Source organism: Taurulus bubalis (assembly GCF_910589615.1).
Source record: "Taurulus bubalis genome assembly, chromosome: 5".
NCBI classification, from domain to species: Eukaryota; Metazoa; Chordata; class Actinopteri; order Perciformes; family Cottidae; genus Taurulus; species Taurulus bubalis.
The window spans coordinates 23,341,774-23,354,708 of record NC_136593.1 but is presented as its reverse complement, the minus strand read 5'-3'; the positions used below and the strand labels follow the sequence as shown (position 1 = coordinate 23,354,708).

The 12,935-nt window shown below is 43.0% G+C and overlaps 1 protein-coding gene across 1 annotated transcript in view; it reads left to right on the top strand.

Annotated features, from left to right (window-relative positions):
• cass4 (Cas scaffold protein family member 4) overlaps window positions 1-10,721 on the top strand; it is a gene marked incomplete at its 5' end in the record, with an annotated part of 11,980 nt that extends 1,259 nt beyond the window's left edge. Inside the window, 6 exons of the mRNA XM_079218796.1 lie at window positions 5,546-5,968; window positions 6,823-6,891; window positions 7,009-7,062; window positions 7,174-8,484; window positions 9,207-9,290; window positions 9,513-10,721. Coding sequence (XP_079074922.1) covers window positions 5,546-5,968; window positions 6,823-6,891; window positions 7,009-7,062; window positions 7,174-8,484; window positions 9,207-9,290; window positions 9,513-9,923 — 2,352 coding nt within the window. The 3' untranslated portion in view covers window positions 9,924-10,721. The remainder of the gene's footprint in view (window positions 1-5,545; window positions 5,969-6,822; window positions 6,892-7,008; window positions 7,063-7,173; window positions 8,485-9,206; window positions 9,291-9,512) is intronic.
• Window positions 10,722-12,935: the final 2,214 nt, after the last annotated feature.

The following is a 12,935-nucleotide window of genomic DNA, read 5'->3' as shown; positions in this document are numbered from 1 at the left end:
ACAACTACAGTATTTGTTTGTGTATGTAACAATAGAATCTAAGATCAAAGGTCCACTTACTGGCTTTTAGACTAGCTTTCAACCACGGCTCACAGTCTAAATGTGTTCATACGTTAAAGCAAGTGTTAAATTGTTAAATTCTTGTTTGATTTTTTTTGCCTCTAAATTGTTAAAATGGTTATCTTTCACATTTTAAATGTAGATTTACAATAGCATTAGTAGCAGAGGGGCATTCATTAATGTAACTGACTTTGTTCTGTTGCGTAGCAAGAATTTAAGTTAGCAAGCGTTAGCTAACCATAGCCACCGTTTGCTACCGCTGACGAGCGAATTCCCGGATAATGGATTGCGGCTGCTGATAAGCGCCATCATTTGGGCAGCAAGGAATTGAAACGAGACGGAGAGAAACCGCATTTGGGATTTAATATCTGCCCGTGTGCTTCAGTTAGCATCAACTCTCTGAAGACACTAACTATTTCGCTGTAATTGTGTGGCTGTCAGCGCTGATCTTTGTGAATGGACTGTTTTTGCAATGAGGCTCATTTGCATAGAAACAAATTTTGCATCAAACGTCTGCATTTTATCTAATTCAAGAGAATTACACAGTTGGGTTTCATTTTGTCTTATTTGTGCAGGTATAGTGGCCGCAAAAAGCACAATGCAATCCTTCTGTGAATTCGTCCCGTAGTGTATTGATTTGAGAAATAGAGCATTTTGCTTTTCATTTATATTTATTTTATCTTGAGATCTGCTTCCAGAAAAAACCCAAAGTGAAACACATTAAGTATAGTTACTGCTGTGGTGACTCTCATATTGTATTAAGAAGATTAGCTGTCTATGTGGAATGTCCACTCAAGGTTTATGATATTTTGACATAGTTCTCACCAGTTCCCATACAGGAAATGCCAGGGCAGCTGTAGGGAGTAATGTCACTGCCATGGAGCCTGAATCAGTCTCCTCTTGGATCTGTTCGGGTTGGCGAAGGCGATTTTCCATGGAGCACATCTGAGGATCATTTATGATGATAAAATTGATCGACCTTTGAACGAATTCCCAGCATGTCAGGAGATAATTCACGGGATGCCGAATCTCTCTCCCAGTATTTTTCCCCTCTGTTTGTCTATTTGTCCCAGTCCATTCCCCCGTCTCTGTATCTAAGATACTGTGGGAAAGTTTAATATGTCATATTTACGGGATGACTTCCTGTCCAAATTCAAGAAAAGAGATTAGCTCAACTATGTGCTCTGCCTCATCCTGAACACCCTGCTCCCGCCACTCTGTCTGGGAAAAAAGAACATTTTTCTCAATTTTAGTGAACCTGTAGTCGTGTGTGACAGATTTGTTCACTGGGTGTTGTTTTGGGCCCGACATGCGTCTGAATGTATAATGGATGAGGTGCTGACCTGACCCCCGGGGTCAGGCCTGGGGGCAAAAGGTCAGTGTGAACCAAGAGGGAGTCAATCCCACTCTAGGAACCACTTCCTGGGCTAGTTCCTGTTCCAGGAGCTCTCTGGCACTGGACGCTCTTATTATGTCGACTCAATAGTGCGTCTCTACTGGTGCTCTCTGATTATATGGGGCAATTTAGCAATTACACAACAGCATTGCTCTTTTAAATATGGGGTTATACAATTCCTTTGTGCAGTTACAAAATACCCGATTAATACACGTCAATGGCTGCAAAATAGTTACCTATTTATATGAATGATACCGTTTGAGGACAAACAGCCTTTCAGTGAGTCACTTAAAAACAATTTCGATAATGACTTTAAGCTTGAGTATGAAAGTAGAAACGACTTTCACAAATGAAAAGGTGAATTCAGAAAGCAATAAAGCGCCATCCTGCTCACTTAAATACGCTCAAGAGCTTTGCTGCTACTGGTTTGACCAGCAGCTCATGTTGTGTAAAGTTAGCTATTTTTAGCTACATACTACTGAAGGGTAAAGGAGCAGGATGCAAGATTAGCCGTGGACAGACACAGAGATGCACACATACGCACGCACAAACGACCAATCTCGTTGTCTCCTGGAAGAGATAATATTAATACAAAAATAATGATTGTCAGTTCACTGACTTTTTGACTCCACCTGTTCACCTGTAGAATGTAGTATTTAGCATTACTCCATTATTGTGTTGGAGTGGTAGTCTGGCAAAAAAACGAATGTGAGGACATTACCTTGAGTGTTTTTTAAAGTTGTGATTTTTTATATTCTGAACTAAACAATGAATCAATCAGTTAAACAACAATCAGCAGATTATATGATAATAATATGCAGCTGCAGCCCTCCTTCAGCTTTTGGTGCACAGGTAAAAATTTGACAACATATAACTGCGAGTTAGAAAATAGAATCGTCATGAAAACAACAATCCATTCCCACTTCAGCGTTGTATTGGGCTGAGGTGACTTACTGCCCCAACAGAAGCTTTTAAAAGCATTTCCTGGGTTGCGTCTGTCAGGCCCGATGTTAATTTGTGAACAGGATGGAGCGGAGGGACACGGGAGAGGCAGAGACAGCTGTGCAGTTTAAAGTGCTGAGGACCAGCTGTCAGAGGGCTGATCCGCACAAGCAGGCGTGTGCAGGAATCCAAAAGAGTCACAGCTGAATCTGACTTTGTTACTGTACTCGGTGATCAACATGCAGAACACACTAACAGGGGCACGAGTAAACACAGCAGCAAGTGGCCTGCATTCAATGGGTATACATCAAACAGACAACGAGTAACCGAGATAAAAGGTTGTGACTGATAATCAGGTCACACGATAGGCTGTGGTTTAAATGCTCCACTGGGGACTGAAAGTCGTGGTCTTAGTGTGCGTGTTTAGTGACGATCACCAAATCAATCCGTGGCTGCCGTCGTCTTCGGATACACACTGATGATTCCAAGGAGAAAGTACAACAGCGTAAATCTTGACGGTGCGGTCGGCGACTGTCATTTGACCCCATGTATTTCAGTTGCATGTCTGTGGCATGACCCCAAGGATTAGGCAGGCAGTTTGCTAAGGCTTGGGTGTGTGTGTGTGTGTGTGTGTGTGTGTGTGTGTGTGTGTGTGTGTGTGTGTGTGTGTGTGTGTGTGTGTGTGTGTGTGTGTGTGCTGACCGAGGGGGGGCTAGTCGGCTGCGGTCAGGGTGCTCCACAGGCCGGCATCCCGACAGGTGCTGAGCGTGTTGGTCTCTGATGGTGAATGGGCTCTTTGTTGCCGATGACAGCAGACACACACACACACGCACACACACACACACACACACACACACACACACACACACACACACACTCATCAGCTGAGGGTGTGTTTGTTTTGCAGAGGGTCCGTCTGCACTATTATTCCTATAGCGTCTTTAATCGTTCTTTATGACATTGATGTAATAACCAAGTTCCTATACTCTGCAACTTTTTGTACTTGTTACATAGTTATAGAAACTTTGTTTATTGCTTTTTGAAGTGATAAACGCACCCTCCTCATTAGAATAAATTAAAAAAAATCTTAAATAATACAACTTTACATGCCCATTCCATGGTGACAACTTTAGTATGATCAATGACACTGAAATGTATTTGCATTGGAGTTCACAGTGTAAAAATACAGAGAGAAAGAACAAAGAGAGAGATACATGAGACAATAAATTCAGGAGAGACCTGATTTTACTCTAGTTCAATCCATTTAATGCTTCTATATGCTTGTACTTCACTATGTTTAAAGGGTCAGTGTGAGGCCATTCATCTATTAGCAGAAATGGAATATAATATATATAATATGACATTGTCTAAAAAAAAGAACTAAGAATCATTGTGGTAACCTCGAATGAGCCCTTCGTATCTACAACCAATACCACTTGGTTGCAATCTGCAACCACACTGCTAGATGCCACAAAATTTGATACACTGTCCCTTTAAGTGGGAAATATTATGTTATTATATAATAGTGTTTACCCCACTACATGTATTTGACAGTTATTTGTTAGTTGTTCCTTTAACAGTTAGCGTGCACATATAAAATTCCAGAGATCACGATCAAATACCAAAGAGACAACTATCATTGTGAACGGTTGTTGCTTCAACTCATATTGTCATCCCAGTAGTTTGTATATATTGTTCTTTGATATCATAAATTTCACAAGTCACATAAGAACATTCTGTGTTTGACAACGTCCAGCAGAATGCTAGATTAGCAGTGGACAGACAGACAGAGATGCACACACGCATACACACGATTGAATACATTATCTCCTGGCAGAGATTGAAGGCTGTCCAGCCTGTAGGTGTTTTTGAAACCGCATCAAAAATAAAGTTGACGCAGGAACGGCGGTAAATCAATCCGCATTGGTCTATGAATGAATGTGAGCGATTCTTACTGTATCTGTTGTCCACAGCAGCGCTATGCTGTATAACAAGCTTCTCCTTCCGCCCTTTAAAACCCTTATTGGAGATGTGTTTTGTCAGAGCGCGATATAAGTTTACCTTAAATCATGTGCAAGAGACAGCCGGCTGCTACAGAATAAACACACAAAGAGAAGCTTCTATCTATTTATTTGTCTGTGGTTTCAGTGTGATTGGCTTAGCAGCGATTAGACCAGTAGTGTGACTGGCTGAGAGTTTATTCATTATTAATCACTATATCCTCTCACTGACAGTCATAGTAGGGTTGCAATCCAATGTTATTACAAATATCAGGCTGTCAGCAAACTGTGAGGTTGCACCTCTATAAATTGCCTTTTTGTCGTCTCACTGAAAGTCAGGAGATTTTGCCAATTGTGAAAAAGTCAACAAGAGCAACATCCTGTTAACATTAATCTAAACATACATGTTTAGATTAATGAGGTTTTTCGTGGAAATTGAACAGAAGCATTGATGAGATTAGTGTGAACACCCAGTCATTTCTGTGTGGTTACACGGCCAGTCAAACCACAAGCATCTCGTAGCTTCAGCAATGAAGCTGTCACACGTCAAATCTGATTCAAAATGTGTAGAGTAAGTCACTGTATTTTTAGAGCGATGAAATAGGATGCTTGCAAGCCTGCGAGAGGAAGAAGAAACTGGTATATAATTTACTGCAGAAAGCACAAATAGGAAGTGAAAATACAGAGACAAGGAAGATGTCACATTGAGAACAAAAGCTTAAGTTTACTTAGGTGTTTGTTGTTGTTATTGTTTAACAATCTCTTTAACAATAAGGAAAGACTTAGAACTATTTGTGTTAATTATGAAGAAAAAAAAAAGAGAAGAAAAAAGAAAGAGCTTGTGCAATCGTTCCTTGTGAATCGGATGGTGACTGATGCATGCAACTTGTAGCAACATTTTGCAAGAGGAAATGTTGTCATAGGCCTACAGCAGCAAAATAAATGCAGTACATTCAGTTTCAAGTAACAACTTCTCAATGTGTATCAGTACCATGCAAATTACAATACAGAAACTGACCAGGGAACTGCAGTACATGGTTGTGTCTTTGTGTCAAGTATCTTACTTTTGTCATTTAAAATGTGCCACACACTATCTGCCGTTTTAACTCCTAATCTTAAATTCCATTCTCTTTGTTCTTGATTTTAGAACAAACTTGCGAAGGCTCTGTATGACAACACCGCGGAGTGTGCGGATGAGCTGGCTTTCAGAAAAGGGGACATCGTCACGGTGATGGATCAGAACGTGGCCGGCACCAGCGGCTGGTGGATGTGTTCTCTTTATGGACGCCACGGTCTGGCCCCTGCAAACAGACTGCAGCTTTTACCACAAACTGGAACCACTGCGGGCTCATTGCGCCATGACGTAGAAAAACCCAAATTAACTGATGCTGCAACTGATGACAACACGCAAAACATCTACCAGATCCCAAGTGTACCCCGACCCTCCAGCAGCCCAGCTTATGAACGCATGGATGTGATCTACAAGGTCCCGTGCACTCCTTTAACACCTTCAAAAGGGCCGTTCCCGCCAGCACATAGGCACAGCACAGACGGACCTGAGGGATACAAGGTAAATAAAGTACTGGGTTTATGTTGAGAACAATGGGGGCGAGTTTTTTTGTGCGATTAATTCATAAATGTATATATTTTTGGCAAATTACAAAACAACAACTCAAAGGCTCCGTTGTCCGAATCACGACTGCAAACTCAATTCCACTCCTTCCCTTGTTCCCTTTCACAAAAAAAAGCCAGACATACATTCATATCTAAAGGCTGGTACAAATTGACATGTGAATTAATCACAGAAGAAAACGCCCCCGGCCTTAAGTCTGTTTTCTGGGGTCAAAGTTGGGCCTTTTTCCTTGGGAAGTGTTCACCCTCTTGATTAGAGAGGTAGACTGTTGCAGAAATGCAATGCTGTGAAACCCCTGCTGGCAAAAGAGCTTACAGATGGGGACTAGGGGCCTCTCTATGGGACAGGCATGCAGCACCGGGGTCTTTATGGGCCCATAAAAGACCAACAGACACAGACTTCAGACACTTTTAACTGCAAACAGCAGATCATGCCGCCAGGGACCCCAGAAAGACAGAAGTGTCTGTACGGGTGAATGTGCCGCAGAAGGGTGGGGAGGAATAAACCCACATGTTCACGATTTCCTTTCCTGCTCCAGGGGAGTCCTGTTCCCTTCTGCAGTAGCCACCTAATATTCAATTAGCAGCATGGTTTCTATTATAGAGCTGCGTTAATTGGCAAAGTGCATGCATCATGGGGTTCTCTCCGGCACTCCCAACAGGCTTCAGAGCGAAAACTGTCCACATAAATGTGGCGATGCAGAGGTCAATGAGGTAGATGCAGCCTTGATCAAAGCAATGCAAGTGTTACCGGTCGAACCCAATAATACAGTCCCTCTGTCTCGCCTGCAGCCTTCATTCTTCAGCATGGTGTCCCGTCCAACTGGGGAGGTTTACGATGTCCCGAGCCAGGCGAGACGAGCTTCCCTTTACACTGTGAGCTCTTGGAAATACACACCAACAAAATGCATCAAACCTGTAGTGGCTATTTGAAGACAAGCTGACGCTTTCCTTGCTATTGTGATGTTCTATTTGCAGGTGTCAACAACTCCAAAACATGTGCCACAGTGCAGCAGTCCAGGGGACACTTACGTAAGTTTCAGACCTTTCAGAGGAATTAACGAAGCAAGGAACCTATGAGGTGCTCGCTTTGAAATCATGCAGTCTAAAGGCCATTTCTGACCACTTTGTTCTTGTGCGCAGGTGTATGCAGTTCCACCGTCTTTACCCCAAGACCCAAACTATGACATCCCTGTCCCCTCGGCCACAGAAGCCCAAGAGACGACGACGGGTGGATACAACACCCTCCCCAGCCCCTGCAAGCCTGAGTGGATCTATGATGTGCCAGTGGGTCCTGAAAAGCAAAGCTCACCCCAAGGCTCCTATGACCCCTCCAAAGGCATTTGCAGGCAACTCTATGACACTTTTCCAGCACGTGCTTGGCCCATTCAAAGAATCAGTCCAACTCCCTCGCTCTATGATATACCAAAACCCAACTCGCCTGACATCTCGAGTCCACCCAAAGTGCTGCCACGAGCCCCCATTTACGACAAGCCCCCAACTCAGAGGCTTACAGAGGAATTAGTGTATGCGGTTCCACCCCAGGAGGAGCCCCTCACTCGAGTTATCAGTGATCCCCCCAGCGATCATATACCGCTAGAGTGCAGGGGTGATTTAAGCAATGCTCATGAACTCGCAAGGGTGCGCCTGCAGCAAATGAGGAACTTCCTGGCCTGCACGACGTTCCGCGAACTTCCTGGAAACGGGGAGTCGCTCCTGCAGGAGGACAACGAGCGAGGTAGAACCCTGCGTCTCTCTGCAGCAGACAGTCAAAGAATCAGCACGGCCTCCAGCTCCTCCACCAGCTCCTGTGACTCTCTGGCCCTGAGCTCGTCCTCTCCCGAGCCTCTGCGAGAGGTGACGCTCAGCCAGGACGAGGCCTGCCGCAGACTTCTGGACCTGCGGGACTCGGTTTGCAAGGCCGTCCCCCGTCTCATGGAGTTCGTCAGCAGTCACTGGAGGAGCAGAGAACATCTGGAGAAACACCTGAGCGAGATCAAAGAAGCAGCGGAGGGGATTGCTTGTTGTCTGACATGCTTTCTAAGATTCGCACTGGACGTTAAGGGCAACGCCCGTCGTTTGACCGATGCCAACCTTCAGACGAGGCTCCTTAAACAGCTGTCCATCGTAGAAGACTCAGGTGTGATCCTACAACAAACAGTGGGTGCTCTGAACATGGCTAAGTGGCCCCTCAACACACTCTGCCAGGACTCTGGGCAGGTCCAGACCCCTGACCAACTGGACCGCTTCGTCATGGTGGCGCGGACTGTTCCAGAGGACGTCAAGCGCCTGGTGTCCATTATCAATGCCAATGGCAAGCTTCTGTTCAGGGCCCCTCAGAAAGCTCCGGAGCCTCTCAACACCATAGGTCAACCAGAGACGAAGAAAAGTCCTGATGGAAGTGAACAAGGAGGGAAGTTAGTGGAGGATGACAACGACTACGTAGAGCTACAGGTATGAGCTTCTGACCTCAAGGCAGACAGAAATGTTTTTGCACCCCGGGGCGGAAAGTGTTTTGCACGTTGCGATTGTGTTTCGGAGTGTCTCACGTTTATCCCGCTTTTTTGTAAGAACTTGAATTGGGGAAAAAAAAATTAAGCTGACTTTTACTGTATAGACGAAGTTATATGACTTTACCGACTGTGGCTACCATAAAGCCTTGTACGTCATTTAAGCTGTGCAGTTCATGAATTGCGTTAAGCTAACATCAGCACTCATTTCGGTGATTTCCTAGCAACAATAACAATAAAAAAAAGAAATCTGGGAACAAAATGGCAGTGTGGTGCGCCTTTGAGTTTTCCACATGTAAAAATGCCCTCTGCCTAATCAGGCCCTGAGTCATCACATATAATATGGGTTACTCTTGTAACTTAATCAGAATCAGAACCATTTATTTGCCATGCATGTTTTCACATACAAGGAATTTGTCCTAGCGGGAGGTGCATAACATTGAACATTTAACAATAAACATTTAACAATAAACAGAGTGCAATAAATGGGAGCATGCATATTTACAATTATGTTTACAGTAGCATTTAGAGTTAAAATAAAGTGCATGGAATGTAAGTGTTATGTGAAGAGGACAAGTGTATGATGGGCATTAAACCAATGAAAACCCAAAGCATACATGGTAATGTAACTTCCACACTAATTCATTTTATTTTGACTTTTCCTAGACTAAAAATGACTTTGAAAAACAGCAGAAGGAAGTGCAGAAGGAACCAAAAGAAAAAGTCACACCAGTCATTAACAAGTCTCGGGTGAGTACCTCCTATTAACAAAAGGAATATGTTCCTACCTCATGAACGGGATGTTATCAAAAATACCTTTGCCTCTTAGTAAATTAGATTCTTATACATCGATTTGCAATGATGCTGCTACCCAAGATCTAAGATTTATCCTCGTAGTCCGAAAAAGACAGACAACACTGTGGTCCGGAAGACCTAACGTGAGGCTCTTTGTTCTATGTCTCCGCTGCTTAGGCTGATAACAAGCGTCACTCATCAGAGTCCAGCACAGAGGAGCAGCGACCAGCCTCCCTCTCAGAGCACTGCCGGCTTTACTTTGGCGCTCTCCAGAAGGCCATCAATGGCTTCGTGAGCAGCCTTCGGGAGGGCCAGCCGCCAGAGAAGTTCATCTCGCACAGTAAGCTGGTGATCATGGTGGGCCAGAGACTGGTGGACACCCTGTACAGGGAGGCCCAGCGGGGAGGGTCGTCCCAGAGCCTCCTGTGCAAGAGCAACCACCTGTGTGCTCTCCTGAAGCAGCTGGCCGTGGCCACCAAGAAAGCGGCGCTGCACTTCCCGGACAAGCAAGCCCTGCACGAGGCTCAAGAGTTTGCAAAGGAACTGGCCCAAAGAGCACAGCACTTTCGGATATCGCTTGACCTGTGAGCACGCACATTTCAAGCCCGTCGATTTGTTTGTACAGCGATATATCAGTTTCCTTTTACATTCTTGCCATATTCAACTATGTTCAAGCTTCACCAGCCAAAACATGCTTTCTGCTGAATGTTGTTATTATAATGAATTGATGTACTGGTTAACATGTTAATATTGTTGAGAAAAAGTTGCTGCGACGAGCAGAACAATTTAAATATGGAGTTGTATTTTGTCCCAGAATTCAAGACTTCACCACAGTGAAGGTCCAACATGAATTGCACATTTAGGATACTGTACTCAAGCCAATTTAAATGCAATTAAAATATGTAAAGTATAACATATTTTGTTTTATATCAATTACAACATTTTTGTATTCTCTGAATATTATTTGTTATGTGGATGATTTATGTATTATATTACTTTATTGTGTAAGAGGTATATTCTCCAGGGTAGTAGTTTGATACGGTCTACTTTTTATGAACATCTATGTAAATATTCTTTCAAAAGAAATGTGTTATGCATTCCCAAACAACACGTTGGATTTGTATTGATATTAAACTTAAAAACCGAAAACTCCTCGTGTTACTTGGTGAATGTCTACCCGAAGCAGACGGAAATGAACCATGAGGTCCCTCTGTAGAAAGGATATAAATAGTATTTAGGTTTACTAGTCATAGTGAGCACTTGTCATCTGATTATGTCATCACAGTTAGTCACCAGGAAGTGAAGGTTTATTGCAATATGGGAAATGCAGGATCTAGTGTTTTTGCATCTTTACCAATGGACTAAAGGTCAGGATATCTTCTTTGTCTCCACTGCTTCAATTTTTTTTGTCTCTTGTGAGTTCCTAGACCTTATGAAAGTGCAATACCAAATAAGTGGAGTTAAATAAAAGGGATTTGCTATAGCTCACTGAAGTGGAAATTATCTTTTCCTCGGTACCGCCTCTGCAGGAGGTCTGTGTCATTTCAGAACAGGAACCCCCTCGTGTTGGCGGAGCTTAAGTTTTTTTGCGTTTTGGTTAACATTTGCACACCCACAGGATTCCAGCGCTATGTCATTAAAATGATAGAGGTACAATGACAGCAGAGCGCACAACTAAAATATTAAATATGAGGTTACTCCCTAACTCAAAGGCTGTATGACAATGTAGTTTAAGAGCTAAAACATCTTTCAAAAATGTTGCAGCTCTCTGAAAATGGATCGAACCTTTAGGTCAAGGTTCTATGCTCTGAACTAAGGGTTCTATGCTCTGAACTAAGGGTTCTATGCTCTGAACTAAGGGTTCTATGCTCTGAACTAAGGGTTCTATGCTCTGACCTCAGGGTTCTCTGACCTTAGAGTTCTATACTCTGATCTCAGGGTTATATGCACTGATCTTAAGGTTCCATGCTCTGACCTCAGGGTTCTATGCTCTAATCTCAAGGTTCTCTGACCACAGGGATTGATGCTCTAACCTCAGATTCAAGATATTGTTATTGTCATATGCACAGTTAACAGACACTTACTCTGTACAATGACAATCTTACTTTGCTAGGTCCTCCTTCAACACATAACTATACAATAACTTAAGGTAAAAATTAAAATTAAGAATACAAAAAAAGGAAGTAAATGCTAATAGTATAAGAAATATAAAAAAATAAGACACTGTGAGAAATGTGAGAACAATATTTTCAAAGAACTTTCACGTTGTGTTGATGTTGGCGGTCCCTGTGGACAAAAGCAGTGTTGATGCAGAGCACCAGAGTCCATTAAGGAAACCTCTCATGTTATTGCAGGGTCTGCCAGTCTGCCCCTCTCAGTGCTGGCTCTGGTTCTTCCGTGCCTCCCTTCCCTCCAGCAGTACGTCCTGGGTCTCCAGCAGCGTTGTGTCGCCGTTGTCTCTCAGCGAGGACCAGAGGAGCAAAGAGGAGAAGTGTGTCCACAGTGGACTGGTTTCTGCTGAAGCTGGATTCTGAGCTGAAGGAGTTTCTGGTGAACCTGCATGATGTCATCTAATCAGAACGATGACAAGCATGAAGAATAACGATATAGAATTAGCCAATCTTCTTGCAGATGATCTCATTTACTGATGAAGGTCATATAGAGGATTACATTGAGACTGACTGGTTCACAACCAGTTAAATGTTCCTCATAGTAACTTGAAACTTTTTTTTTTTTTCCTGTGACCTTTTGATCCCTGATTATATTATGGTTGTTTTTGGGCCACAATGTGAAAATCATATTTTTTCATAATTAATCAAATAAATTGTATTGTAAGCATGCCCTTTCTTTCAGTGTGGCAGCCAAAATCATCAATACTGCAATCTGCAGAGCAGATTGTTCGTCCCTTTTATTTCCATCCTGACTGCAAGGAGAAATAAGAAACAATACATACAATAACAATACAAATAATGATGATCCATGTGGTGGGAGGATGTATGTTGTGCAAACAAATATTTCCATGAAATGGACACATGGCCTTTTAAAAAACTGACAAAATGGGGCCCTGAAAGCCCCAGGTTCAGTTTGTGTCAAATAATTCATTCTTTGAAAATAGCCAGAGTTCATTTAATGCTTTTATGTCTCCCATTTTCAGCATTTCCAATACTCATTCTACCACGCTATCCTTCAGTATGCCAGAAAAAAAGATTTAGTATGTCTCAATACATAGCATGTCAAATGCAGAATGCCTAAAGTACCAGGATGTTCTTCTACTGCGTCCGGCACATTTTGAAGTATGCAAGCCAGCAAGCTTTTCTTGCTACTCTGACCCACAATCATCTGCTCTACAGATATATGAACAACAGGGTCAAAGTTCAAGATGCACTGTCATGAGGAAGATGTTGGTCTTAGTTGGATGCATTCTGCATGCAACTGTGTTTACTTTGTAGGGGCAGCTGCACTAAAAAGAACGCAGCTTCAGTTTGTAAAAAAGAAAAGAAAAGTCAACCCCTGACTGACAGCTCCACACACAAGCAGTTCCTTACTATATGCTGCCCTCTAGCAATACTGCGTGGATATGATTTTATACCTTAGGCTTAA